General features: G+C 45.6%; 2 protein-coding genes across 8 annotated transcripts in view; one reads left to right on the forward strand and one right to left on the reverse strand.

The window, feature by feature from the left end:
* The window catches only part of POLR3A (RNA polymerase III subunit A), a 52,750-nt gene extending 41,923 nt beyond the window's left edge, over positions 1 to 10,827 (reverse strand). For both annotated transcript variants that reach the window (XM_080643159.1, XM_080643160.1), the window contains exons 1-5: positions 10,660 to 10,827; positions 7,552 to 7,687; positions 7,147 to 7,284; positions 6,383 to 6,554; positions 5,276 to 5,430 (exon numbers count right to left, since the gene is read on the reverse strand). In XM_080643159.1, coding sequence (XP_080499285.1) covers positions 5,276 to 5,430; positions 6,383 to 6,554; positions 7,147 to 7,284; positions 7,552 to 7,687; positions 10,660 to 10,703 — 645 coding nt within the window. In that variant the 5' untranslated portion in view covers positions 10,704 to 10,827. The remainder of the gene's footprint in view (positions 1 to 5,275; positions 5,431 to 6,382; positions 6,555 to 7,146; positions 7,285 to 7,551; positions 7,688 to 10,659) is intronic.
* Positions 10,828 to 15,193: 4,366 nt separating this feature from the next.
* On the forward strand, positions 15,194 to 22,981 carry RPS24 (ribosomal protein S24). 6 transcript variants are annotated; one of them, XM_080642777.1, is made up of 7 exons: positions 15,194 to 15,347; positions 16,822 to 16,887; positions 16,984 to 17,193; positions 18,722 to 18,832; positions 19,457 to 19,474; positions 22,499 to 22,520; positions 22,899 to 22,981. In XM_080642777.1, exons 1-5 carry the CDS (start codon positions 15,345 to 15,347, stop codon positions 19,460 to 19,462), a joined length of 396 nt encoding a protein of 131 aa, XP_080498903.1. In that variant the 5' UTR covers positions 15,194 to 15,344; the 3' UTR covers positions 19,463 to 19,474; positions 22,499 to 22,520; positions 22,899 to 22,981. The 6 variants fall into 6 exon arrangements, with proteins under 6 accessions (XP_080498903.1, XP_080498901.1, XP_080498905.1 ...); XM_080642775.1 differs by lacking the exon at positions 19,457 to 19,474 and having other exon boundaries at positions 21,126 to 22,520; XM_080642779.1 differs by lacking the exon at positions 19,457 to 19,474 and having other exon boundaries at positions 22,499 to 22,776.
* The last annotated feature ends 1,788 nt before the right edge of the window (positions 22,982 to 24,769 follow it).

Below are 24,769 nucleotides of genomic sequence, written 5' to 3' on the forward strand. Positions count from 1 at the left end.
CTTCTTCTCTGGAAATCAATAAAGAAATATATTTATAAAAATATGCATGCCTTTTATTCCAATTATTTAAACCAATAATTCCACTTCTCATAATTATTCCAAAGGGGATGATTACACATTAACATAAAGATTATGTTCATTAAAGCTGTTCTTAATAGTGAAGTTGGAAACAGCCTGACTGACAGGTTACTGGCTAGATAAAATCATACATCGAAAATTACAAAGCCATTAAAAAAAAAAAAAGACACTATAGAATGTAGCTATTGCCATGAAAGATGTTCACAAAATACTGGTAAATGAAATAAGCATGTGTATTATATGATCTCATTTAGGATGTACATCTATACAGAAAAGAGGAAATGGAAGAGTTTACCAAGGTTTTAACAGTGCTGTCTTTTCAGTGAGTGGAATTATAATCATTTTGCTTCTATTTTTACATTTAAATTTTCTGTAGTGAACTTACATTGGTCTCTATTAACTTCACTTAATAGAAGTGCCATGCTGTAACAACTTATTCATAATGTAAGAACTAGGCAAATTATCAGAGTCAAAGATCAAAGGGAAGAATGATCAGCTTGTGTCTTGTTGCTGCTTATTGATTTTTCTTGGAATCAAAGATCATGTGACTGCGAATATATGCTACATGTAGAATTTGCTCTCCATAACTTAAAGGGAAGAAAGTTAAGGAAGAAATGTCTGAACAGCTACTGCCCTCAGAACAGTGCCGCAAAAGAAACTTACCGCCTTATGGTAGTAAAGTCGGGGAGAAGGAAGCTTCTCCAATCCATATCCTCACCCGAGAAAGAATTCCCTTCCTCAGTTTCCCTGTCTCCCAGCAATGGGCACATCACTACCACCTGTAGCAGTTAGGGGGGAATCTAAAACTGTTCATAGCACTCTAGGAAGGGGATGAAGGCCAGCCATCACCTGGAGTACCAGTCAATACTAGACGAGAACATCACGGGCTGAAGGCCATCCAGGAGGGCAGGACGACTGGCAAGAGTCTGGAAGCCATTTCTCTGCAAGAGCAGCTACTCCAAGAGTGCTATCACAGCTGTCTCCCTGGAGGCACCTGGAGGAGGCTGGTGACTTATTCCGCTCTCACCAGGAAGCAGAAATCAGGGACCCATGAAGACTGCAGAGGGCTGTTCTGCACAGGGCAGAGCATCCTAGCAGCTAGAGCTCTAGTGTAGGCTGCTTTCGGGTGGTGGTGAGGGAACATGCCTGGCAGGATGGCAGCCAGGGCAGCCTGTCACCCAGTCTGCCAGGGACATCATGGAATGCATTTCACCTGGTGGGGAGACAAGTTTGATGGCATCTAAGGAGGTACTTTTGTCTGCAGGTCCACCAACTCCTGCCTGGATTTGCATTACAATTGGGAGTGAACAAACAGTAGTCTTCTGGGGATAGAGTCCAGAGGTTCAGTTCAATTCCTACACGGTGTGTAACCCAGACTCAATCACGCTGTGCTGCCCATAAAGGCACAGGGTTCTACTTTCCTGAAAGGAAATGAACTAGGGCCAGTTGATGATCTCAGAGACCCTGCCAGGCTCCAAGCACCATAAATGGCATCAAACAGGACCTTAGAAACATGGATCTTGTTAGGGACCAAGCTTAAGTAGAAGAAACCACCAAAAGTACATGACAGAGCACAAGTGTCATACACGACACATGGGGGAGGCAAGGCTGAGATCTCAAAGGGGGTCCAGACAGCAGAGGAGGCTGCACGGAAGCAGCGAAGGGCTGGGAATTCTGGTGACGCCGAGGAGGGAAGGGAGGTGTCATTAAGCTGAAGGGATACTGAGTCTGAGCACAGCAGAAGTGGGAGGAAACGTCATCGTCTTTATCACACTTGCTATTATAGGAGCATTAGTGGCAGTGGAAATTACTGCTGCAATTGGGCAACATGCTCTAAGCACTGTGTCAGGCACTGTGCTAAGCACTGGATCTGGAATCATCTCTTAATCCTCATGAAAGCCCTAAAGCAGATACTCTTTTTTTTTTTTTAAGCAGATACCCTTGTAATCCCTGCTCTGTAGCTGAGGATACTGAGGTACAGGTTGGGTCATGTGTCTGAGATCATGGAAATGATAAATGGCGAAGCTGGGCTCTAATCTCAGGTCTGTTTGACCCCAAAGACAAAGCTCATAACCACTACCCTAAACCACCTCTAGGGTGTCAACCTGGGTAAAGTGGAGTGGGGGCACGGGGAGGTGATGGCAGTGGGGGAGTGTCCCAAGGGCCCAGATTAATGCACTAGGTAAGTGGCTCTTAAATGGAGGGGATCCTTCCTAGGCCAAGTCACTTAGAGTTTTCCAAACAAGATGCCTCCGGCCCTAGAGGAGGATCACTACTGTGGAAGCGTCGGAAGAGCGGTCCTTGGCAGGTGAGGACAGTGCCGCGGGTTCTGGCAGAGAGCTAGCAGGGCAAAGTGCCAGTGAGATGCCAGGGAGGCTGATCTGAGAGCAGCAGAGTGACTAGGGGGGAACACGAGTAAGGCTGCCCCCAAGAAAGCCTGGGCACCCTCATGCAAACTGACCAAGGCTGCTTGCCAGGCTTCTGACAGCTTTCTGCCTCGCACACCCATCTCCACAGTGGCAGGTCATCAATTCCTGTCCACTCTTACTGTACACACTGACTCTGGCCTCAGGCTCCACTATCACTACCCAAGTTCAGGGTTGGTTTCCCCTTTTTTCAATTCGAAGCATAATTTATACATAGTAAACTGCCCAAATCTTAGAGATTTTTAAACCTCTACATGCATACACCTGTATGCATATATATCACCATTCAGATCAAGATACAGAGTATTTCCATCTCTCCAGAAAGCACCTGGTGCTCCTCTTCCAGCGTCTCGGCCTCACCCCAGGGTAATGGCTCTCCCAACATCCGCTCCCACCGATGAGCCCCGCCTGTATTTGGACTTGATCTAAATGGGCCAGACGCTAGGTACTCTTGTAAAGTCGCAGCAGGACTCTGAGAGTCAGCCAGGTTGTGTGTCAGCAGTTATTTCTTTCATTGCACTACATTCAACTGTATGGACACGTGACATTTATCCTCCTGTTCACAGGCATCTGGGATGTTTCCAATTTTGACTTTTACTAATAAAGCTGCAAGAAACATTTTTGTACAAATATTTTTGTGTACATACATACACACTCATTTTTTTTGAGTATATACCTAAAAGTAAAATTGCTAGACCACATGTAGGTTTAACTTGATAAGAAATTGCCAAACTTGTTCAGAGTGGCGGTAACATCCACTTCCACATCAATATGTGTCAGATCCTTTCCTACATTTGGTTTTCAGTTTTTTTACATTTTAATTTTTCTGGGAAGGTGTGTGTATATTTTAATTAGTATTTCCCTGATGACCAATAACATTGAGCAAATTCTCGTTCATTTATAGGCCATTTGGATACATCCTTTTATGAAGTGCCAATTCAAGTCTTGCTCCCACCTTTTAAAATTAGGTGGATTTTGCCGAGCCAGTGTGGCTCAGTGGTTGAGCGCTGACCCATGAAGCAGGAGGTCAGGGCACATGCCCTGGTTGTGGGCTCAATCCGCAGTATGGGGCGTGCAGGAGGCAAGCGATCAATGATTCTCTCTCATCACTGATGTTTCTCTCTCTCCCTCTCCCTTCCTCTCTGAAATCAATCAGGTAGTTTTTTTCCTTAGCGATTTGTAAAAGCTGTTTCCTGTGTTCTGGCAACAAGTCCTTTGTCAGGATTTAGGAATTGTGACTGTTTTCTCCCAGCCGCAACCTGCCTTTTCCCTTTCATCCTGGTGATTTTTCAAGAGCAGCCATGTTTCGAAAACTTCACCATTTATTCATTTCCCTCCCTGCCCAAAGCCTTAGGTGGCACCACACGCCCCCGAGCAGGAGGCCCTCTGCCCAGTGCTCTCAGTTGGCCGTTGTGGGCCTGCAAGCCAACTGCCTTGGCAAGAGCTCCTGCTCCCTCCTCATTGTCATCTTGGGCAATGCTGTCCTGGAAGTTTATTGTGAGGATTAAGTACCAGTACAAGGTGGGGCAAAGCAGGCTTACAGTTGTTTGTATGGAAAATAACACAATCATCTGTAGATAATAATATCTGTACAAGAACAAACTGTTTTGCGTACTCAAAGCTGTAATCCTCCTTCTGTGTGAGCTAATCCATCTAAAGAACTTGAACAGGGTTGGTGCATGACAGTAGTCACTAAACGCGAGGTGCTTTTCCATCGCTCCCTGGTCTTTCAAAGAGAGCCTCCACCTCAGAGTGAGCCTAGACACTGTGAGCTGCACAGCCTGAGCTCACTGCCCCTGACTGTCTAAGCCAGGGGTGGGCAAACTTTTTGACTCAAGGGCCACAATGGGTTCTTAAACTGGACCGGAGGGCCGGAACAAAAGCATGGATGGAGTGTTTGTGTGAACTAATATAAATTCAAAGTAAAGGAGCGGAGGGGAGAGCAAGAGAACCGGATAGAACAGCCGGATCCGGCCCGCGGGCCGTAGTTTGCCCACGGCTGGTAAGCCCACTGGCATTTACACCAGATGGAACCACACCTTTCCTCAGTCTTCCCTAACCAAATCCAAAGTGACATTTTCCTCCTGATTTCCCACTGAACTTACCGTCCTTGCCAATCTTGTGAGTCAGCACTGCAGCCTATGATATTGGTTATCTTTTCACAGATGAATGGCTACCTACACATCTAAACAGTGGGATCCTTGAGAGTAGACCCAGTGGTGGCAGCTCCTGATGCTCTCCCACAGGTCTCATAGAGTCTGGTACTCAGTAGCCACTCAACTCATTTGTTAGTTTTATATAGTATCAATTCTAGACAGTACTATGTGAATTAAGAACTAATCAAGCTCCAAGCAGGGTAAAAATAAGATACTTCATAAGATTCTGTTGGTCAAATTTATGTCAATAAAAGTAATGAGAATTACCTATAAGTTCTTATGTCTCATTATCCCAGTGAGAAACAGGATTTCTCAGTTTGTGCTCTGTACAGCTATAATTTTACGATCTTTTACAATAGAGATATGACATGTTACCTGGACAGTGGAAAATTTGTTAGTTGCAAGAGCAGTCCACATTAGACTTAGTGCTCAACACTTGTCACATGAAGTATTCTTGGAGATCTAACTTAACTGAACTTCTCATTTTGCAAAACGTGCTTATATCAGAGGGTGGAGAGACAGAACATGTGTGAGACCTAGGGGAGCAGCGGAAGCAGAGAGAGCAGGTGGGGTGGGGAGAGGCAGGAAGAGGGCAGGCATGCACATCAGACTCACCTGTGCCCTCCCCAGCAGGGGCTCCACTTCTTTGTTGTGCTCGATGGCCGTTTCAAAAGAATGAAGGAAATTCGATACGATAGGATCTACCACTTTTTTGTTGGTCTTGTATTTCTCATGAATTATCTTCAGTAAACCACACTTCTTTACAGTACCTGTAGGAATTTATTACTAAGGTTAAATAAAAGGTTATTAGCTAGGCTGGCCTGAGGTTGCAGCCTGGTTAATGAAGTTACTGAAATTGCTACAGCAATGAAAGATGAGATGTGCACTCTGGCCAGGTAGCTAAGTTGATTGTTGACCTGTACACCAAAAGGTTGCAGGTTCAATTCCTGGTCGGGGCACATACCTAGGTTGCAGGTTCGATTCCTGGTTGGGGTGTGCACAGGAGGCAGCTGATCTATGTTTCTCTCTCTAAAAAATCATTTTAAAAAACCCCCAAAGCATATCCTCGAACAAGGATAAAAAATAAAAAGATGAGAGGTGCATTTCCTAACAGTGCACTAATTGCTAGGCTCTATAGCCTAATTTGCAAGAAAAAGTTGACTTAGAAACACTGCATAGCCCTGACCGGTTTGACTCAGTGGATAGAGCGTCAGCCTGCGGACTCAAGGGTCCCAGGTTCGATTCTGGTCAAGGGCATGTACCTTGGTTGCGGATACATCCCCAGTAGGGGGTGTGCAGGAGGCAGCTGATTGATGTTTCTCTCTCATTGGTGTTTCTAACTCTCTCTCCCTCTCCCTTCCTCTCTGTAAAAAATCAATAAAATATATTAAAAAAAAGAAAAGAAAAGAAACACTGCATAAAGCTAATAGGCTAAGGATCCTCAAACTTTTTAAACAGGGGGCCAGTTCACTGTCCCTCAGACCGTTGGAGGGCCAGACTATAGTTTAAAAAAACAAACAAAAAACTATGAACAAATTCCTATGCGCACTGCGGGCCGGGGACAAGTCGGCTGCTAAGCAGGACAGGCAGCGGCACCCGGCGGGCCGGATAAATGTCCTGGGCGGGCCACATGTGGCCCGCAGGCCGTAGTTTGAGGACGCCTGGAACAGAAGAGAATGAGTGGAAAGGGTTACTGCTGAACCTTTCCTACATTCTGCTCACCATTGAAAGCGCCACAATGATGGCAGATGTTTTTCTTTCGACATTTATCAGAGATTTTCTTCTTCAGCCCTCGCTTCTGGAGGTAGGTCAGGCCGGGCCTTTTGAGATAATCCAGAAACTGCTTCTTCTCCTCTTGGGATAGCATGATGTGGCAGCAGGTTTTGCAGATCATCTTTTAAAAATTAAACAAAACAGATAAAAGAGGATGAAAAGTCTTCTTTTTAAAATGGCACCCCACGCCTTGCCCAGGACACTGAGTGAATATGTACTGAGGGACCTACAAAAAGATCTGCACAGAGGCAGCCCGAGCTCAGGAAGCTAGCCAGTCAGAGCTGGCCAGTAGGATCTTTAACTTCTTTCTCTCTGTTGTTCTGTATGACTTGAATTATTATTTTATTATCTTTTACATTGCACTAGAGGCCCGATGCATGAAATTCGTGCAAGGGGCTCGGCCCTCGCAGACGCGGCAGCTGCCTCTGCCTCGGCCCTCGTAGCTGAGGCTTCGTCTGGAAGGTTGTCCGGCTGTCCAATCTAATTAGCATATTACACTTTTATTATTACAGATCGCTACCACTTACTCAAGGAAATTCAAGAAACAGAGAATCCTTAAGCAACTTATTTATTGAAGATAAAATATTATGCGTTTAGTATAAAAATCTTCCCTAGATGTGTCTCCCACCTTTCACAACTCCTAAGATCACTCCAATGTCCCTAACTGGTAACTCCCAAGTTTGTGCCTGGGATAGGAGCACACACGCACTTACCTGCAAGATGCCTATGACGGCTCGGAAGTACCCCACGTGAAAACAAGGCAGTTCCAGGTCAATGTACCCATAGTGGCCCAGACAGTCAGCCAAGTTTTTCCCACAGGTTTCACAAGGGCGGTCCTTCTCACTGGTACCCTTTGGATAAAAAGCACAGCCAGTAATCAATGAGGCCTGCTGGACAGCAAAGGGGGGACCAGTCCTTACAGGAGTGACTCAGAATCAGAATCACCTGGGAAGCTAAAGCATATTCCCATCCAATTGGCCGAAGGCTGGAGGCCCTGGGATGTGTGCGCAGGGGAACAGGGTGGATGGAAGGAGGCCCTGTTTCTACCAATGTGATAAAGTCACCAGTTTCACCCGCAAGTCAAAACACAAGGAACCTGGAAGGCGCGGGGGTCTTACCATCCTGTGGTCAAGCACCCCATACAGCAAGGGGGCGTGGTTGTTGTCCTGGCTGTACAGGTTCTTACTCACAACCTGGATGTGCGCCTGCTGGCGCATCTCCTCGGGTGACTTCATTCCAAAACAGATGTGGCTTCTGGAATGAAAAGAAACAGAGGAGCCCTGACCGGTTTGGCTCAGTGGATAGAGCGTCGGCCTGTGGACTCAAGGGTCCCAGGTTCGATTCCGGTCAAGGGCATATACCTTGGTTGCGGGCACATCCCCAGTGGGGGGTGTGCAGGAGGCAGCGGATTGATCTTTCTCTCGCATCGATGTTTCTAACTCTCTCTCTCTCTCCCTTCCTCTTTGTAAAAGAAAGAAAGAAAGAAAGAAAGAAAGAAAGAAAGAAAGAAAGAAAGAAACAGAGAAGCAATTACATCAAAACCACTTACCAAAAATGGTGATTACATCTGTGACCCACCATAACCAACCATATCCTCCCAACTCCCTATAGGCTCTGCGCCTCCATTATTATATTTTGAAACCGCTCCCATTTTTCCTTGGTAATCACCCTTCATCCTGCTGGAACTGTTTTCACTTTATCAAACAAAGTGGGGCTCACCGAGGTCACCTGCTGGTTGCTAAATCTAGTGAGAGCACTCTCCTTTCACCCAGCTGCAGCATCACCTAGCTGCAGTACTTCCCCCGTACCTTGAAATACTGTCTTCTCATGGCTTTGGCGACACCATATACTCGGAGCTTTCTTCCCTTCTCTGGCTGATGCTTTTGTGGTCTCTTCTTCTACTTCCATCTCTTAAATATTGGCATCTCCCCCTACCTGGGGTGATAACCCTCATCCTCTTTTTTCATTCTGCACATTCCTCCTGAGTGATCCTGGCACTTGAGTATATGTTGATGTCTGTCTAATCTCTAGCTGTAGGCCAGCTATTTCTATTCATCTGGAGACCATACAGACACCTGTTCTGGACACCCATGCTTAATGTCCTACAGGCACCTCAGACTCGACACTTCTAAAACAGAACCCAAGACTTTCCCTCTCAGATCTGTTCCTTCATTCATTTCCCCCCAAAATTGGGGATTTACAATGTGCCAGGCACCATCCTGAGGGGCTGAGAGCACAGATTAAATAAGACAGACAAAGTCCCCTGCCAACATGGAGCTCACAGTCCAGGGTAGGCAAGACAGGTAATAAACTGATCCACAAAACTGAGTAAAAGCAGAGAATGAAATGATGTGAAGGGACAGAGTTTAAGGAGCCTACTTTATGTTGTGTGGTCAGGAAGTTTCTGTGTAAAATTGACTTTTAAGCTGAATTTTGAATAAGAAGGAACCAGCAATAAGATGATCCATTGGCTGAGCATTTGAAATAGAGCATAAATACGGTAAGGGTCGCAGGACCAGCACAAGTTTGGCATTTTCTTTTTTACACAGATGTTTTATTTTATTTATAAATTTGAGAAAGAGATTAGTTGTTCCACTTACTGATGCATTCATTGGTTGATTCTTGTATGTGCCCTGACTGTGGATCAAACCTGCAACCTTGTGTGGGGACAATGCTCTCTAATCCAGTGGTCGGCAAACTCATTAGTCAACAGAGCGGCAAATTTCGGCTCGCGAGCCGCACTTTGCCAACCACTGCTCTAATCACTCAACTACCCGGCAAGCCTGGTATTTTCAAGGAACCGAATGAAAGCTGTGCACTAGAGCACAGAAAGCTAATGGTACAAGATGAAGCCAGAGAGGTCACATGGGGCTCGGGAACTATGATAGGGAATTTAAATGTTAGTGCAACAGAAGCTGCTGGAAGATTTTAAGCTGCAGTGTCAAGGATGTAATTTGCATCTTAACAGTCACTGGAGTTCCTTTGTGAGAAGAGATTACATCTGAATAGAGGCGGGGCTTGGGGTGAGTGTGAGAGGCCAGGGCGATTGGGAGAGACAGCCTGGAAGGATTCATCCAGATGAGGCACACTTTCTTATTCCAGGGAATGGCAACCATCCACACAGCTGCCCAAGCAAGAAATTCTGTGCCATCTCATTCCTCCCTTCCTCATCCTGACCCTAAACCTCTTTGGAGTCCACTTCCCTCCAATGGCTCTGCCACCCCAGTGCAGGCCATCATCCCCTGCCGGGATCCCTGCCCAGGCCTCCAGTGTCCCCCCCCCCCCCCCCTTATCCTGTCCCTCTGAATCACGAGACCTTTCAGGAGAACTCTGATCAAGCCTTTCCCCTGCTTATTGAAAACCTTCAGAAGTCCCTCACTGCGTGCAAGATGACTCCGGAACCATGCTTCCTTCTCACCACCCACTCTGTCCCTCCCTATGGTCCTGGAAGAAAGCTGCCTGGTGGTTTTCTGCTGCCTGAACCCTTCACATTCGGTGCTCTCAGAAGCCCCTAGGCCCACCCTTGCCCTTGCCCTTGCCACAGCCGGCGCCGACTTGTCTACCTTCTGCAACTACAATGGGCAGTGAGGTCTTGATTCCCGACCCTTCTGTAAGGCCCATCGCTGGGCCGAGCACACAGCGCATTCCTCATAAATGCCTGCTGCCAGAACGAGTGATTTTCATTTTTCTACTGGGCGCTCTAAGAGGGGCTGCGGCCTCATAAAGCAGCTCTGGGAGAGCAGGCCCAGTACAGCAGCCTCCCCTCCGAGACTGCCCATCCCGGGGGCACAGCCCTCTAGCAGACAAGGCTGTCCTCTTGGGCACTGCTGCCTCCCCGTCCTGCGCTCTACAGCAAGACCAGGATTAGTCCCCGCCCAGAGGCTCCCCACGCTGCAGTGGCGAAAAGTTCGCGGGGATACAGGGAGCACGGCCTGACCTCGGGAGAACTCGAGCTTCGGCCCACGGTGTGCGCATCGCCCAGGCCCACGCCCCTCCCGCCCGAGCCCAGGACCAGCCCGGCCTGCAGCCCACGCGGTGCAGACGTGCTCTCTCCGGGTCAGGATTCTTTGACCCACCGGGTTCTGATCTCTGCCCACCCCTTCGGCTGATTCCCAGCAGCCCCTTCCAATTGTCCTTCACCTCAAACCCTTACAGACCCGGACCCCTGACCTCGGGCCCCTCTGCCCCTCCTTTCTCCCACTTTGGTCAGTCTTGCTCCATCTTACATTTTCTTGGCCACATCCGTCTCCCGGAACTGCTCCTTCACCATGGTGACGGCTGCCGGGGTAGCTCTCCACACTCGGGGAGCTGGATTAGGTAAACGAGGTTCCCGACTCCTCTGGGGAGTGCTTCTAGATCCCACAGACACAACCGCGGCAGCCTCTCGGCCACCGTAAAGCGTCCCACATGGGCGCTTCCGCTTCCGCTAACTCACAAGCCATCTGTCAAGAGAGGCTTCAGGGAACACCGATGTTTTTAGTTCTACATCCACTGCCATCTTGTGACACCTCCTTGAAATTGCAGAGAGGCCAGTCCTGTATTTTTTTTTCCCTTAAAAAAAATATTTTTATTAATTTCAGAAAGGAAGAGAGATGGAAACATCAATGATGATGAGAGAATGATTGCTTGTGTCCTGTAAACCACCCCACTGGGGTTTGAGCTCCTACCCCAACAAGGATTCGAACTGTGACCTCCTGGTTCATAGATCAATGCTCAACCACTGAGCCACACAGGTCGCACCCACTCCTGTGTTTTCAAAGTCTCATTTCTGCTTCATTTCTCCAGATCTGACACAGACAGAGAAACTACAACTCATTGCCTTAGGATTTTCAGACAACCAGAGAGACAAAAATTGCATAAAATAAAAAATAGCGATTATCAACATTAATAGCATCTTAATTAAAGTCTCAAATAGTTTAAGAGCGTTGGAGGCTAAAATGAATCCTCCCAAGAAACAAAGGGCACCATCTGGACATCCAACAAAAAATAAATAAATAAGGCAGAAAACATAGCCACACATGCTCCTCCAATTCACAAAGATATTTTGCAAAAGAAGATGATTAAACTCATATTCTTGGTTGCAAAAACAGAAGCTGAAAGTGTCTGTTTAGAGTGAAAAGTGAGCCATGATGAGCTAGGGAAACAAGATGAAGAGAGAATAGGAAGGAAAGATCATTTATCCTATCTAATAAAAGAGCAATATGCAAATTAACCATCACTCTGTCACACCCACCAGTCACGCCCACCAGCCAATCAGGAGCGAGTATGCAAATTAACCCAACCAAGATGGCTGTAGCCATGGAGAGAGCAGGAGGGAGGCTTGGATTTCCCCGGCGATGGAGGAAGCCAAACTTTCCACACACCTTGGCCGGCCCAGGCCTCCACTCCAGGCTACAAAGTTTCAATTATAGAAGATAAATAAATCCCAACAAAAATGGTGGCAGCCATGAAGCTGGAGAGAGCAGGAGGCTAGGGTTGCCCCCGGCAATGGAGGAAGCCAAGCTTCTGCAGCCCTGGCCTGCCTTGGCCTCCACTTAAGGCTACAAAGTTTCAATTATAGAAGATAAATAAATCCCAACAGAAATGGCTGCCCCCATGGAGCAAGCAGAAGGCTTGGCTCCGCTCCAGGCTACAAAGTTTCAATTGTAGAAGATAAATAAATCCCAGATACCAGGGCCTCCGCTTGGGTCACCGGGAGGCGTGGCCGGCCTGCAAACCACCACAGGCCTCTTGCCCAGGCCGTCCCACGCCCCATGGGAACCCCCACCCTGATCCGGGACACCCTTCAGGGCAAACCAGCTGGCCCCCACCCATGTACCAGGCTTCTATCCTATCTAATGAAAGAGTAATATGCAGATTGACCATCACTCCAACACACAAGATGGCTGCCCCCATGTGGTCAAAGATCCTGCCCCCATGTGGACACAAGATGGCCAGCAGGGGAGGGCAGTTGGGAGGGACCAGGCCTGCAAGGGAGGGCAGTTGTGGGCGATCAGGCCAGCAGGGGAGGACAGTTGGGGGGGACCCAGGCCTGCAGGGGAGGGCAGTTAGGGGTGACCAGGCCTGCAGGGGAGGGCAGTTAGGGGCAAACAGGCTGGCAAGGGAGCAGTTAGGCATCAATCAGGCTGGCAGGGGGAGTGGTTAGGGGGTGATCAGGCTGGCAGGCAGAAGCAGTTAGGGGCAATCAGGAAGGCAGGCAGGTGAGCAGTTGGGAGCCAGCAGTCCTGGATTGTGAGAGGGCTGTCCGACTGCCCGTTTAGGCCCGATCTCAGTGGACATCCCTTGAGGGGTCCCAGATTGGAGAGGGTGCAGGCTAGACTGAGGGACACCCTTCCCCCTGTGCATGAATTTCGTGCACTGGGCCTCTAGTGTATTGAAATAAATTGCTTGCCTACAGTCAGTGGCAACCTGTGGGAGGTGATTAATATGACATCTTAGTGCACAAAACTAGCAAGGAAACCACACCACCACAGGACACAGTGCTATAGAACCGGAAATTTCTTTACTACTTTGAGAAACTCTTATAAAGTGGATCAACAATCTTTAAATGTTATGAAGGGATGCTATCTAAATTTCAGACTCCATGAATCCTCACTAGTAAAACAATAACGTGGCAGACTAAAAGCAAACCAGATGTTCCTAACCTATTTCAGCAGTTAATCGCTCATTGTATCTTTGAAGTAATGTTGACACTACTATACTAACAAGATTTGATGAGTGACTGGAGGTTAAGAGCAAAGGTTCTGGAACCACAGGGCGTCTAAGTTGTGTGACTTGGGGAAAGTTATTTAACCTTATTGTGTCTTAGTTACTTACCCATTTATAAAAAGGCTAGAATAGGTACATGTAACAGGAGCTCCAATCCCGGGAGGGTCACACTGTTCTTTGCTAGTTGAAAAAACCATGAGGGGACCGGGGGGACAGACATGGCCTTTATTATTTACACAATGAAGAAGACCCCATGGATACCAGGGGAGTGAGTTTCTGCTCTCAATCAGGGTTGGATAGGGGGTTAACTAGAAGGTAGGGGAGCACCCTGTGTGCAGGCAGGACAAAGACAGAGTCTGGTGAGGTTTTTTAGCTGTCAAGGACAAGGCAAGGCACTGGGGTCTGTGCTGATCTGCTTCTTGTGGTCACTGGCCACACAGACACTGTTCCACTGACTGGGAGGGGGATTGGGCTATATCTTCGATTGACCCCACAGTACTCTAATTTTAGGGTTGGTGGGATGGGTAAGTGGTATAATGAAGGTAAAAGTAATTAGAATGTAACAGGCAATCATTCAATGAATATGAATTCTTCTTATTATTCCAAAGCATACAGGAAAGCTACCCTCAAAGCCTGCATCCTGGTCTCCTGGTCTACACTAACCTTTGGGAAGTTCTTTCCTAATGCCTCTCTTTGAACATCCACACTTACATTCTTTATCTTTACATGTCTCTTTCACTCTGAATAACTAAATTTCTGGATCAAGCAAGTACTCATTAAAAGCTCATTTTTTGTAAGAACTAAGATTTGCAGAAAAGGAGTTATTTATTTTTAATAAGAACATCAACAGACGGCAGAAAGAGAGAGAGAGAAAGAGAGAGAGAGAGAGAAAGAGAGAGAGAGAAGTGGGGGGAACATCAACAGAGAATCTCATAAAAATGCTAATTAACAATAAATCAAAACAGTCAGTTTGAACACTTGAAATAGCAAAGGTTTTTTTTTTTAAACTTTTTTAAAAAAAATATATTTTATTGATTTTTTACAGAGAGGAAGGGAGAGGGATAGAGAGTTAGAAACATCGATTAGCTGCCTCCTGCACACCCCCTACTGGGAACGTGCCCGCAACCAAGGTACATGCCCTTGACCAGAATCAAACCTAGGACCTTTCAGTCCGCAGGCTGACGCTCTATCCACTGAGCCAAACCGGTTTCGGCTGAAATAGCAAAGGTTTTGAGTCAGGGTTTCTGCAGTTTCTTTAGCTGTAAAATGAGGAGACTGACATACGATGTCTTCTAGCTTTACCAACTTCTAACTCGGCTGGAGGTAATTTTTTTTCTTTTTATTTGTTTATTTTTCAAACTTTATTTTTCAATTACAGTTGACATTAACTATTACTTTATACTAGAGGCCCAATGCATGAAATTTGTGCAAGAGTAGGCCTTCCTTCCCCTGGCTGCCGGTACCAGCTTCCCTCTGGCACCCAGGACCTGGGCTGGCTTCCCTCCGGCCCCTGCTTTGTCCAGAAGGACGTCTGGAAGGACGTCCTATCTAATTAGCATATTACCCTTTTATTATTATAGTTTCAGGAGTGCAGTATAGTGGTTAGTTCCCACCCCCCAATATTTCCAGTACTCAACAGGCACCATACATAGTTATTTTAATAATACTGACTATATTACCTATGCTTTACATCCCCTATTTTGTAACTACCAATTTGTACTTCTTAACTCCTTCACCTCTTTTACCCAGTCCGCCAACCCCTCCCCTTTGGCAACCATCAGCTGCTCTCTGTGTTCATGAGTATGTTTCAAATTTGTTCGTTGGATTCCACATATAAGTGAAATAATATGGTGTTTATCCTTGGCTGGAGTTCATTTAAACTATAATTTGGTTTACAGAAATTTTAAGTAGGGTTAATTCAGATAGTAGAGAATTGAACTGAAATTAACACGTGCTTAGGTAAATCTAGTCAGCGCTGAACTGTTCCATCTCCCTATTGGTTAGTTCAGAATTCTGGGTGTGGCCAAAGATGGATGAGGCGGGGCCTTAGGCACTTTCAATCCGGCATTGGCGTGGTCAGCCTCGCGGTCTGGCCACGCCCCCACGCCGGCGCCGCCGGGGTCCTTCTGTACGCGTTGATATGATTGGCCAAGGAAGAGTGGCTCTCTCTTCCTCCCTGGCTGCTTGAAGATAAACCTTCATCATGGTGAGTCTCCCGTACCCATGCAGTCATCCGCAGCATATCCGAGCCATCCTTCGTCCCCCGCTCCCCTCGTCTGCGCTACGGCCACCCGAAGCCCGGTTGCTCTTCCCTGGCGTGTCGGACTGAGGCCTGTTGCCGAGGGCCCCGGAGCCTGTGCTGATCTGCCAGGTTTCCAGGCTGCGCTGCCGATCCGGACACGCCGGGCGTCAGAGTCGAGGGCCTGAGGAGGGAGGGAGGGAGGGAGCGAGGGAGCGGCTGCTGTGTTTGTTGGCTTCGTGGAGTTCAGAGGATTGGGTGGGGTGGCGCGAAACACTTAGAACCTACAGTCGCAATGTGCGATAGGCGGTTTGTAGGGGACGGCAGCCCCCCGGCGAGTTGGGGCGAATGAAACCGCTGTCATGTGTGAGCCAGAATATTGTCAGCTGCTTGGATCCTTTTGTTACGCATTGGGGATACTGCTGCCTGGGAAGAGAAGCAGCATCCTCAAGTTGTGACTAGTTAGGGCCGTCATTTGAAAGGTCCGGCACCAGTTTTTTTTTTAAGTCCACTCCACTTTGCGAGCCTTTTCCCCCTGGCCCGTTACTTTCATAATTAGATCCTGTTGAAGTGAACTTTGGTGTAGTTTTTCAAACACATTGAAATCTAGCAACCAGACGTTATGTGAAAGCATCCCCCTTCTCCATCATTTTGGTAAATTTTATTTCAGTTTGTAAACATGCTAAATGTCCACACTCCTTGGTAGTTAAGAGAGCTGTTGGGCCATTCAGAAGGGAACCCGGTTTTATGGGCTGTCGAGGTGGTCACTGAAGAAGGGTAGTTTGCATGTAGGCAGTGCAACGTGTGTCAGGTTAGTGCAGGATGCTGGTGACTGAAGCACTTGGTGAGTTTTCCTCCAGAGAATGTTCTCAACTGGGAGTGACTTGCTTCAGAGGGGACAAAGTCTGGAAACGTTTTTGGTTACAACTGGGAAGTGTTGATGCTCTGGGCATCTGGTGATTAGAGGCCAAGGTTGCCACTAAAACATCTTAGAATGCTTAGGACAGCCCCCACAACGAGGAATTCCTGGGACCACGGTGTCCGTAATGCAGAGGTTGAGATAACATGCTCCAGGTGGTTCCCAAACCACAGGAAAGGAATGCAGGTTCACACGCAGCTGCTGGCTGCCTTTTCTTGGTACTTAGCTTGTGTGTTTGGGTCCTGTGAGCTAGGCGCACCGTGGTAAGTGGGTTAGGAGGAGATGGGAATTTGGGCCTTTTTTCTTTGTATTGAAGCTTTCCTGTTACGAGTCCCTGTGGCTCTTGAACACTTGAAATGTGGCTCCTGCAGCTGAGGAATTGCATTTTAAATGTTATTTAATTAGCTGTCCACATATGGTGAGTGCCTACTAATTTGGACAGCACAGTTCTAGATCTTGGGAAATCACAACAAGGCCAAGAAAAGGTTGAGTAGTTTCATTAACTAGTGTTAATGTTTTCAGAATGACACGGTAACCATCCGGACCAGGAAGTTCATGACCAACAGACTACTTCAGCGGAAGCAAATGGTAAGGAAGGGGCACATCAAAGTTTGGTTAATTGTTCCCCATTTTTAAAAGATGTGTTACATTATAATAAATACTAAACTTGACATTTTCTTTTAGGTCATTGATGTCCTTCACCCTGGGAAGGCAACAGTACCCAAGACAGAAATTCGGGAAAAACTAGCCAAAATGTATAAGACCACACCTGATGTCATCTTTGTGTTTGGATTCAGAACCCACTTCGGTGGTGGCAAGACCACTGGCTTTGGCATGATTTATGATTCCTTGGATTACGCGAAGAAAAATGAACCCAAACACAGACTTGCAAGAGTAGGTATCTTCCTTTTGTTAACAGCTGCGGAAGACATTTTTCAATAGCATTGTATTGTGGGTACAGCGAAATAAGCAAGAACAAGCAGTTGGGGGAGGGACAACATACAGACCTAATGAACTCTTAAGGGGTTAAGAGAAGGTTTGATAAAGGAACAGGGAGAGCATGGGGGTTCAGAAGTAGAGTCTGCAGCATTTGAGGGGATAGCTTTTGAACTGGGTCTAGAAGGGCAGGTAAAGTACTATCCCTGGAGATAGGAACTGGAAGTGGGTGTGAGTTTGGAAAGATAGGTTGTTACCAAATAAAGTGAGATCTTTTGTACCAAATGTCTGAGTTTGAACTTAACTCCCATAGATAGCCAGGAGCCAGAGTAGTATTTGGGTAGTAAACTAGCAAGTGGATTGTTGCTTTTTTTAAAAAAAAATCCTCACCTGAGGATATTTTTCCATTGATTTTTAGAGTGAGGAAGAGAGAGGGAAAGAGTGAAATATCAATGTAAGAGAAACACATGGATTGGTTACCTCCTGCACGCACCCTGACCAGGGCCTGGGCCTGGGCCTGGGCAGGGGAGGAGCCTGCAGCCCAGGTACATGCTCTTGATGAATAGAACCTGGGACCCTTTGGTCCACAGGCCAACGCTCTATTCCCTGAGCCAAACCAGCTAGGGCTGGATTGTTAGTTTTTATATATTTTTTATTGATTTCAAAGAGGAAGGGAGAGAGAGAAACATCAGTGATGAGAGAAAATCATTGATTGGCTTCCTCCTGCACACCCCCTATTGGGGATCGAGGCTGTAACCTGGGCATGTGCCCTTGGCAGGAATTGAACCTGGGACCCTTTGGTCTGCAGGCCAAAGCTCTATCCACTGAGCCAAACCAGCTAGGGCTGGATTGTTATTTCTTATGTCTATCCTCTTAAGCCCTTTTTCTCCTTGCTATTAGATAAACCTTCTTAGAGAAGAGCTGTGAGGGAAATTATTGTGGTCTGGTAGGTAGATGTTGCACTCTTTACTGGGTGCTGGGAGGTGTTGAGGTGACATTGAAGCCGAGATCCTTGTAAAGATATGGAAGCAGTCTTTTAGGCAGCAGGAACAGTAAGTACAAAAGTGGGCAGAGTGAAGAGTAGATTATAGCAGTCTCCATGGAGGGTGGGTGGAACTCATGGAAAAGGCTTCTTTGTCAGATGGGAGTAATAAATCTGGAGATGAAATGAAAGAGACTCTGAAGAGATGGCAAATGTGGGGTGGGGGTAGGGGGAGGCTTGTTAGCTCTAGGTTCCAGGCTGGACAATAATACCCAAGTCCCCTGAACTTACCATGCAGGGAGTGTTGAGTGGACATTTGTTTCCTGTGTTATTTGTACTCATTGTTTCTTAATTTAAGACCCTTTCTGTTGAAGTATTAAATGCACTTGAAAAGTTTGATTTGGGAAGCTGCATTTCTTGAGCTCCAGCCTGGTCCGTTTTCCTACCAGATTAGTGGGTAATGATGTTTTGCAAATAACCTATATACATTCCTTTTTCCTTCAGCATGGCCTATATGAGAAGAAGAAGACCTCAAGGAAACAGAGAAAGGAACGGAAGAACAGAATGAAGAAAGTCAGGGGGACTGCAAAGGCCAATGTTGGTGCTGGCAAAAAGGTATGGTGCATCAAGGAAAATACAGAGGTGTCAACTGCAGGTCTTTAGTTTCTAGGTAAAAGGGTTTTTTTTCTTTAATAACTTTTCTTAATGTTGCTTCCCTTCCACTTCTTCTGGATTACAGAAGGTAATGTATTTTGAGAAGCTATATAATGTAGTATCTTAACACCACGTCAGTAGAGTAGCTTCTCCCACAGTAGCTTCGCCACAGCTCACAGATTAGCACAACACGGGGGCCACATCGGTTCAGTGATCACCCTGGTGGGCACCTTGCAAGCCCAATCTGGAGTTTTCATTTTACTAATTGGCACAGGCTCACCAGGATGCAGATCTAGTTTTCTGAGATTGAACTTATTTTAAAATGGACAACTGGGTTAAGAGGCAGTTGAATCAATGTGGCCCGTGTTTTCCTGGCATGCTGGAGAGGCAGCTGAAATCTGAATTGTTTACCTCTCCAGTTAGCCAAGACTTAAGTGATTTTAATGATGAGCAGCTTTTTACCAGCTTTGCCTAGCTAATTCTAAACAGTTGAATTAAGGTGTTGGCTTGTTAAGTTAACAAATAATCAAGTGTTCTGTGAACTTTTTTTTTTGCCTTTTCCGTCTTGGATTTCTTGTTCATCAGAAATGAAGTGTCTGGCAGGTACAGAGATTCTGAGCACGGTGTGGGATGCATCACCTTCACTGAGTTTGCTTTGATGCTTTGCATGTTAGCTTTTGAACAACAGAGTTTCACAGTATGGTTTATTATAACACCACTAGAGGCCCGATGCACGAAATTTGTGCAAGAGTAGTCCTTCCTTCCCCCGGCTGCCGGCACCGGCTTTCCTCTGGCACCCGGGACCTGGGCTTCCCTCGCAGCCCTGGCTTTGTCTGGAAGGACGTCCAGTCTAATTAGCATTTTATGCTTTTATTATAGATTGCTATGCTTTAAGATAGTGTACTGTGAACAAAGGAGGAAGGGTTTTAATCACGCTTATTTTGGAAACTCAAAAATGCATGTTAAGGTGTGAAGTGGAGGAAGGTGGATATACTACTTAGTAGGCACCCTTTAACTTCACTTGGAAAGCTGTGTCTCCGAAAGTTACAAATTCAGGAAATGGCTTCACTTAACACAAGGCTTGGGCAGGGTCCTCTTCACTTAGGAGCAGTCTTTTCCTTGGGGTCTTTGGAGACTGGTCCATTCTCAGCAGCTCTGGTAATTAACTGGCCCAGGAAACTTGGCAAAGCCTCTGTCCTGGGATCATCCACTTATAGCTGCCTTTTATCATGCCATTGTTTTTTACTCCAACTTTTCATCTGATAGAAATTCAATGTTTATTGAATTTTAGACAGAGAGGAATGGGGGGAAGAGAGAAACATTAATTTGTTGTTCCACTTATTTATGCATTCATTGGTTGATTTTTTTAAAATATATATCTTTATTGATTTTTTAAACAAAGAGGAAGGGAGAGGGATAGAGAGTTAGAAACATAGATGAGAGAGAAACAACGATCAGCTGCCTCCCACACCCCCCACTGGGGATGTCCCCGAAACAGAGGTACATGCCCTTGACCAGAATTGAACCTGGGACCCTTCAGTCCGCAGACTGACGCTCTATCCACTGAGCCAAACTGGTTAGGGCTTTTTTTTAAAAAAAAATTTCTTCATTGATTAAGGTATTACATATTTGTCCTTATTCCCCCATTTTCCCCCCACTCCCCCGTTTGTGCCCCCACCCCCCTTGGTTGATTCTTGTATGTGCCCTGACCAGGAATCAAACCCAAAACCTTGGTGTATCAGGATGACACTCTAGCCAACTGAGCTACCTGGTCAGAGCTGATATATATATATATATATATTTTTTTTTAAATATTTTTATAGATTTCAGAGAGGAAGGGAGAGGTAGAGAGAGACAGAAGCATCAATGATGAGTCATTGATCAGCTGCCTCTTGCATGCCCCACAGTGGGGATTGAGCCTGCAACCGGGGCATGTGCCCTGACCAGAAATCGAATCATGACCTCCTGGTTCATAGTCAATGCTCAACCACTGAGCCACGCCAGCTGGGCGTATATATTTTTTTAATTAAAAATTTCTCAATATAATTGTATATTCACATTAAAACCTTTGATGAATATGCTTTCCCACACATATTTTGTCAGAATGGTCCAGTACCCAATTTTAAACGCGTTTTGCATATTTGAGCAGTGTAAACCAGTTGTAATGTGGCTGAGCCTGGGCTGGGAGTAGTAGGATTCTGAAACGGGTGGTCACTGCCCCTGTGTGCTATGACTTGCTCTTCTTTCCCCCTAGGCCAGGCATTAAATGGGTTCTGCCTGCACAGAACTCCGATCACACTGACTTCCCAGTGCCATGGTTAACATTGACAAACTGCCAGAGGAGCTACTTGCCACTTAGAGCCACTCTTTTACCTGTTGACAGAATTTCTGGAGATTGCAGGAAAGAATCAGTCAATATATTTGTCTTCTGATCTAGATCTGAAGGATAATTAACACATTCTTTTTTCTTCATTTAGCCTGAGTCTCATGTGTTAGTGCTCTGTGGTGACAGGTACAGAGGGGCTACCTGTGGGGACCCGAGCCATCACTGTTCCTACTTCAAGTTGTACTGGTGCATTTCACTAGCACTGCTCTGAAAAGCCACCTGGAAAATGAATGCATAAATGAGCACGTGCATTTTATTTTTACTTACTGGTTTTAGGGAGAGAGAAGAAAACACTGATTTGTTGACCTATTTATCTTTGCATTCAATAGTTGCTTTTTGTATGTGTCTTGACCGGGGATCTGACCCCCCCAACCTTGGTGTATCCGGATGATGCTTACTCAACTGAGTTACCCCGCGAGGGCGAGCGAGCACATACATTTTTTTGACTAAAAAAAAAAGTCAGGCATGTTAGTCAACTGAGTTACCCCGTGAGGGTGAGCGAGCACATACATTTTTTGACTAAAAAAAAAAAGTCAGGTATATTAGTGTTCCTATTATTTTAGTTTTTGTTTAGGTATTGGAATTGGTATTTGCTTTTTACCTTTTGAGTGCAATGAGTTATTTTAAATTAAGGAATAAATAATCTCATGTTTGAAGAACAGTTGAAGTATTTTTACCTTAGCTAAATTCTGCCTCTTTTAATACTAATTTGCACTACTTTTGTTAGCTGTGGATGGTGGCTTTCAAAGTATTGAGCTGAGGCAAGTTTTAAAATACTTGCTTGATCATTTAGAGCTCTCCCATTATGGTTCAATTAGACTTTAGTCTGGGATGATTACCAAGTCTGTCGATTGTGCTAGTGTATGTGTGTCCAGCGCAATGTTGCTGGGCAGAGCAGAGGGCCCGAGACTTGGGTATGCCTACTTCATCTATAAGTAGGCTGTGGCAGCCTGGGTTGGGATTACTGTTATACTGATCTCTTCATTGTGAAGTCATTACGCCACCTTGTTTGCATAAGAGCCTGAGTAATCAGGCAAGGTATTCTCAAAAATTGGGAGTAATAAAATCAGTGAGTGTGTCTAAGGAGTGTTCTATATACATTCTGCAAAGAGCAGAATAGAATGATCATCTTCAAGGTATCTGATTGCATGCACTTAAATGCAGATTATTTTGGAGTTTAAAAGGGACTATTAATGAATGTCTCTTCCCCTTTCCTTCTCCCTTCCCTGCCACTGATTCAGTGAGCTGGAGATTGAACAACAGGTATATATAATTCAAGCTTTTCATTTAGAGCACTAGACTTCATTTACTGACACAGTAATTTAAAAGTAGAGCATGCAAAATAGACGTAGAAGTAGATTTATAAATGTGCTCGAGTTGTGTTTTAAATACTAATAGTGACATGGCTTTGTTTTTAAAATTTAGTAATATTTAACCCATTGTTTGTTTCCTAACTTGAATGTTTTATTTCTTGATGCTTACATTGTGTTGTGATCATACAAACCTAACGTGATTCTAGGTAACTAATAATTGTTCTGCATGAATGTCATTAATTTTGGAGTTTGTTGGTGACTTTGAACTTGAATTTTTAAAGTTCCGTTCAGCAGTTGTTAACTAAATATTTTTTTCTTTGTTTCACAGAAGGAGTAAAGATTCTTCGGTGACTTTATCTGTGATGGTTGTGCAGATTTTTCATGAGAGGATTAATAAACTATAAACTTTTATGTGTCTGGTTGTTCAGTGTTTACTGGGAGTGTAACTAGTCTTCTGTTTAGCGGGCTTAAGATTACTGACCAAGTACACATGTTCCATTAATCTAATTCACTGAAAACTTGGTATGATGGGGTGGTGTTTATCCTTCCATTTAACAGCACAAAGACATCAGGCTAGAGAATGGGCAACATGGGAGCATGCAGGGCCAGTATGTAGTGCTCATTTTACTATTTGCCATCAGTGTAGTTGGTGTGTTTCTGAGACACTTAAAATCTGATTTATTATGAGTGGGGAATTTTTGTTAATCCACCCGAGGCTATTTTTCCCATTGGTTTTTAGATTGGCGGGGGGAGGGATGGGAAACATGCACCTGGATCAGGACCCTGGGGATCAGAACTGAAACCCTTTGGTGCATGAGCACTCTAACCACTGACCCACACCAGCCAGGGCTGTAGAACTTTGTTATTGGGATGTGCTCAGGGAGAGCAGTTAGTAGCCATAGCCTCTTTGGAGAAGGGAATTGTGATTAGCTATGGCTGGGCTGGGATGTTGTGAAAATCACAAATAGGCTGTCATGATCTGTAAGCTTTTTTGAACATGCAGAGCGTTTTGACAGATTTTACATTAAGATCCAGATTCCTAGCCTCTAAATATCTGGAAGTATTAGCTGGCCCTACCTGCCTGGGGCAGTTGGTAGGGTTTGCAGGTGGGCTACAAGCCTCAGGACAGGTGTTTGCTCTTCGGTTTACATGGCCACTATTGCAGCTAGCTTGCACCCTCGTCTGCTGGGGGTCTTGTGTTCCCTCTGCATGCTCCTTCCACTTGGTCCAGCTGAGGGGGCAAGTCACTTGGTCCCCTGATTGGGTTTAAATTGGGGCTCCCAAGGGTACTTGCTCTGCTGACCTGACTCACAAGGCTTTTTTTTTTTTTTTAACCTCCATTATAACTTTTTATTTTTTATTTTTTTATTGTTTAAAGTATTACAAAGATTAGTACATATGTCTCTTTTTTTCCCCACTGACTCCCCCCCCCCCTCCGCCTCTCCTACTCCCCAGTACATGCCTTTACCTGCCCCGCCCCCCCAGTGTCTTGTATCCATTGGTTATGCTTATATGCATGCTTACAAATCCTTCGGTTGATCTCTTACAGCCCCCCCAACCTCCCCTGCCTTCCTGCTGTAGTTTGACAGTCTGCTTCTTTGCCTCTGTATTTTTTCCCCCATTTCTTTCCTTTAAAAAATCTTGCCTCTGCAGACTAGAAATAAACATAACAAAAAACGTTTGAGTCCCAATTTCAATGTCCAACAGTTCCTTATTGTACATGTCAGCAATGATATCTGGATGGTGGGCACATGGTGGCAATGCAGGTCCGACCCTCTCTGGTTTGGTCCTAGGCAACCTGCTGCGTCGCACAGCTGCTGACTGCTAGTGTGGCAAGGTGTCGTCAGCGTCTTCCATCTCTGGACTGTTTCTCCTCTTGTCTTCGTGGTTGGAGCAGACCTGTCAATTACTCTCTGTTGCAGGAATCCACATGGTCTTGGAGTTGTTTTCTGAAAATATACAAACATTCTCGACCAAAAGTTAATAAAGGAATCTTTTCTATGTAATTGATTTGGGATCCTTTTTATTTTTGCCCAAACGATTTTCCTTTGTCTGATTTAGACACCATGTGTGTTTTTCATGGGTGTCTTACTGTTAGCATTACAAATGAAAATTAATTTTGTATAGTAAAAGTTTTCTAGATGTAATTTACTTACAGGATATTTTTTCTTACATGGTATTACCCTATTATCCCCCCTT

This window comes from Plecotus auritus (genome assembly GCF_963455305.1).
Source record: "Plecotus auritus genome assembly, chromosome: 9".
NCBI classification, from domain to species: domain Eukaryota; kingdom Metazoa; phylum Chordata; class Mammalia; order Chiroptera; family Vespertilionidae; genus Plecotus; species Plecotus auritus.

What these genes read in the sequence shown, in the direction of transcription:
- RPS24 (XM_080642774.1), top strand. An exon ending in CCAAACACAGACTTGCAAGA is followed by an intron (nt 17,194 to 18,721) that starts GTAGGTATCTTC and finishes TTTTTCCTTCAG; the next exon opens with CATGGCCTATATGAGAAGAA. An exon ending in ATGTTGGTGCTGGCAAAAAG is followed by an intron (nt 18,833 to 18,956) that starts GTATGGTGCATC and finishes TCTGGATTACAG; the next exon opens with AAGGTAATGTATTTTGAGAA.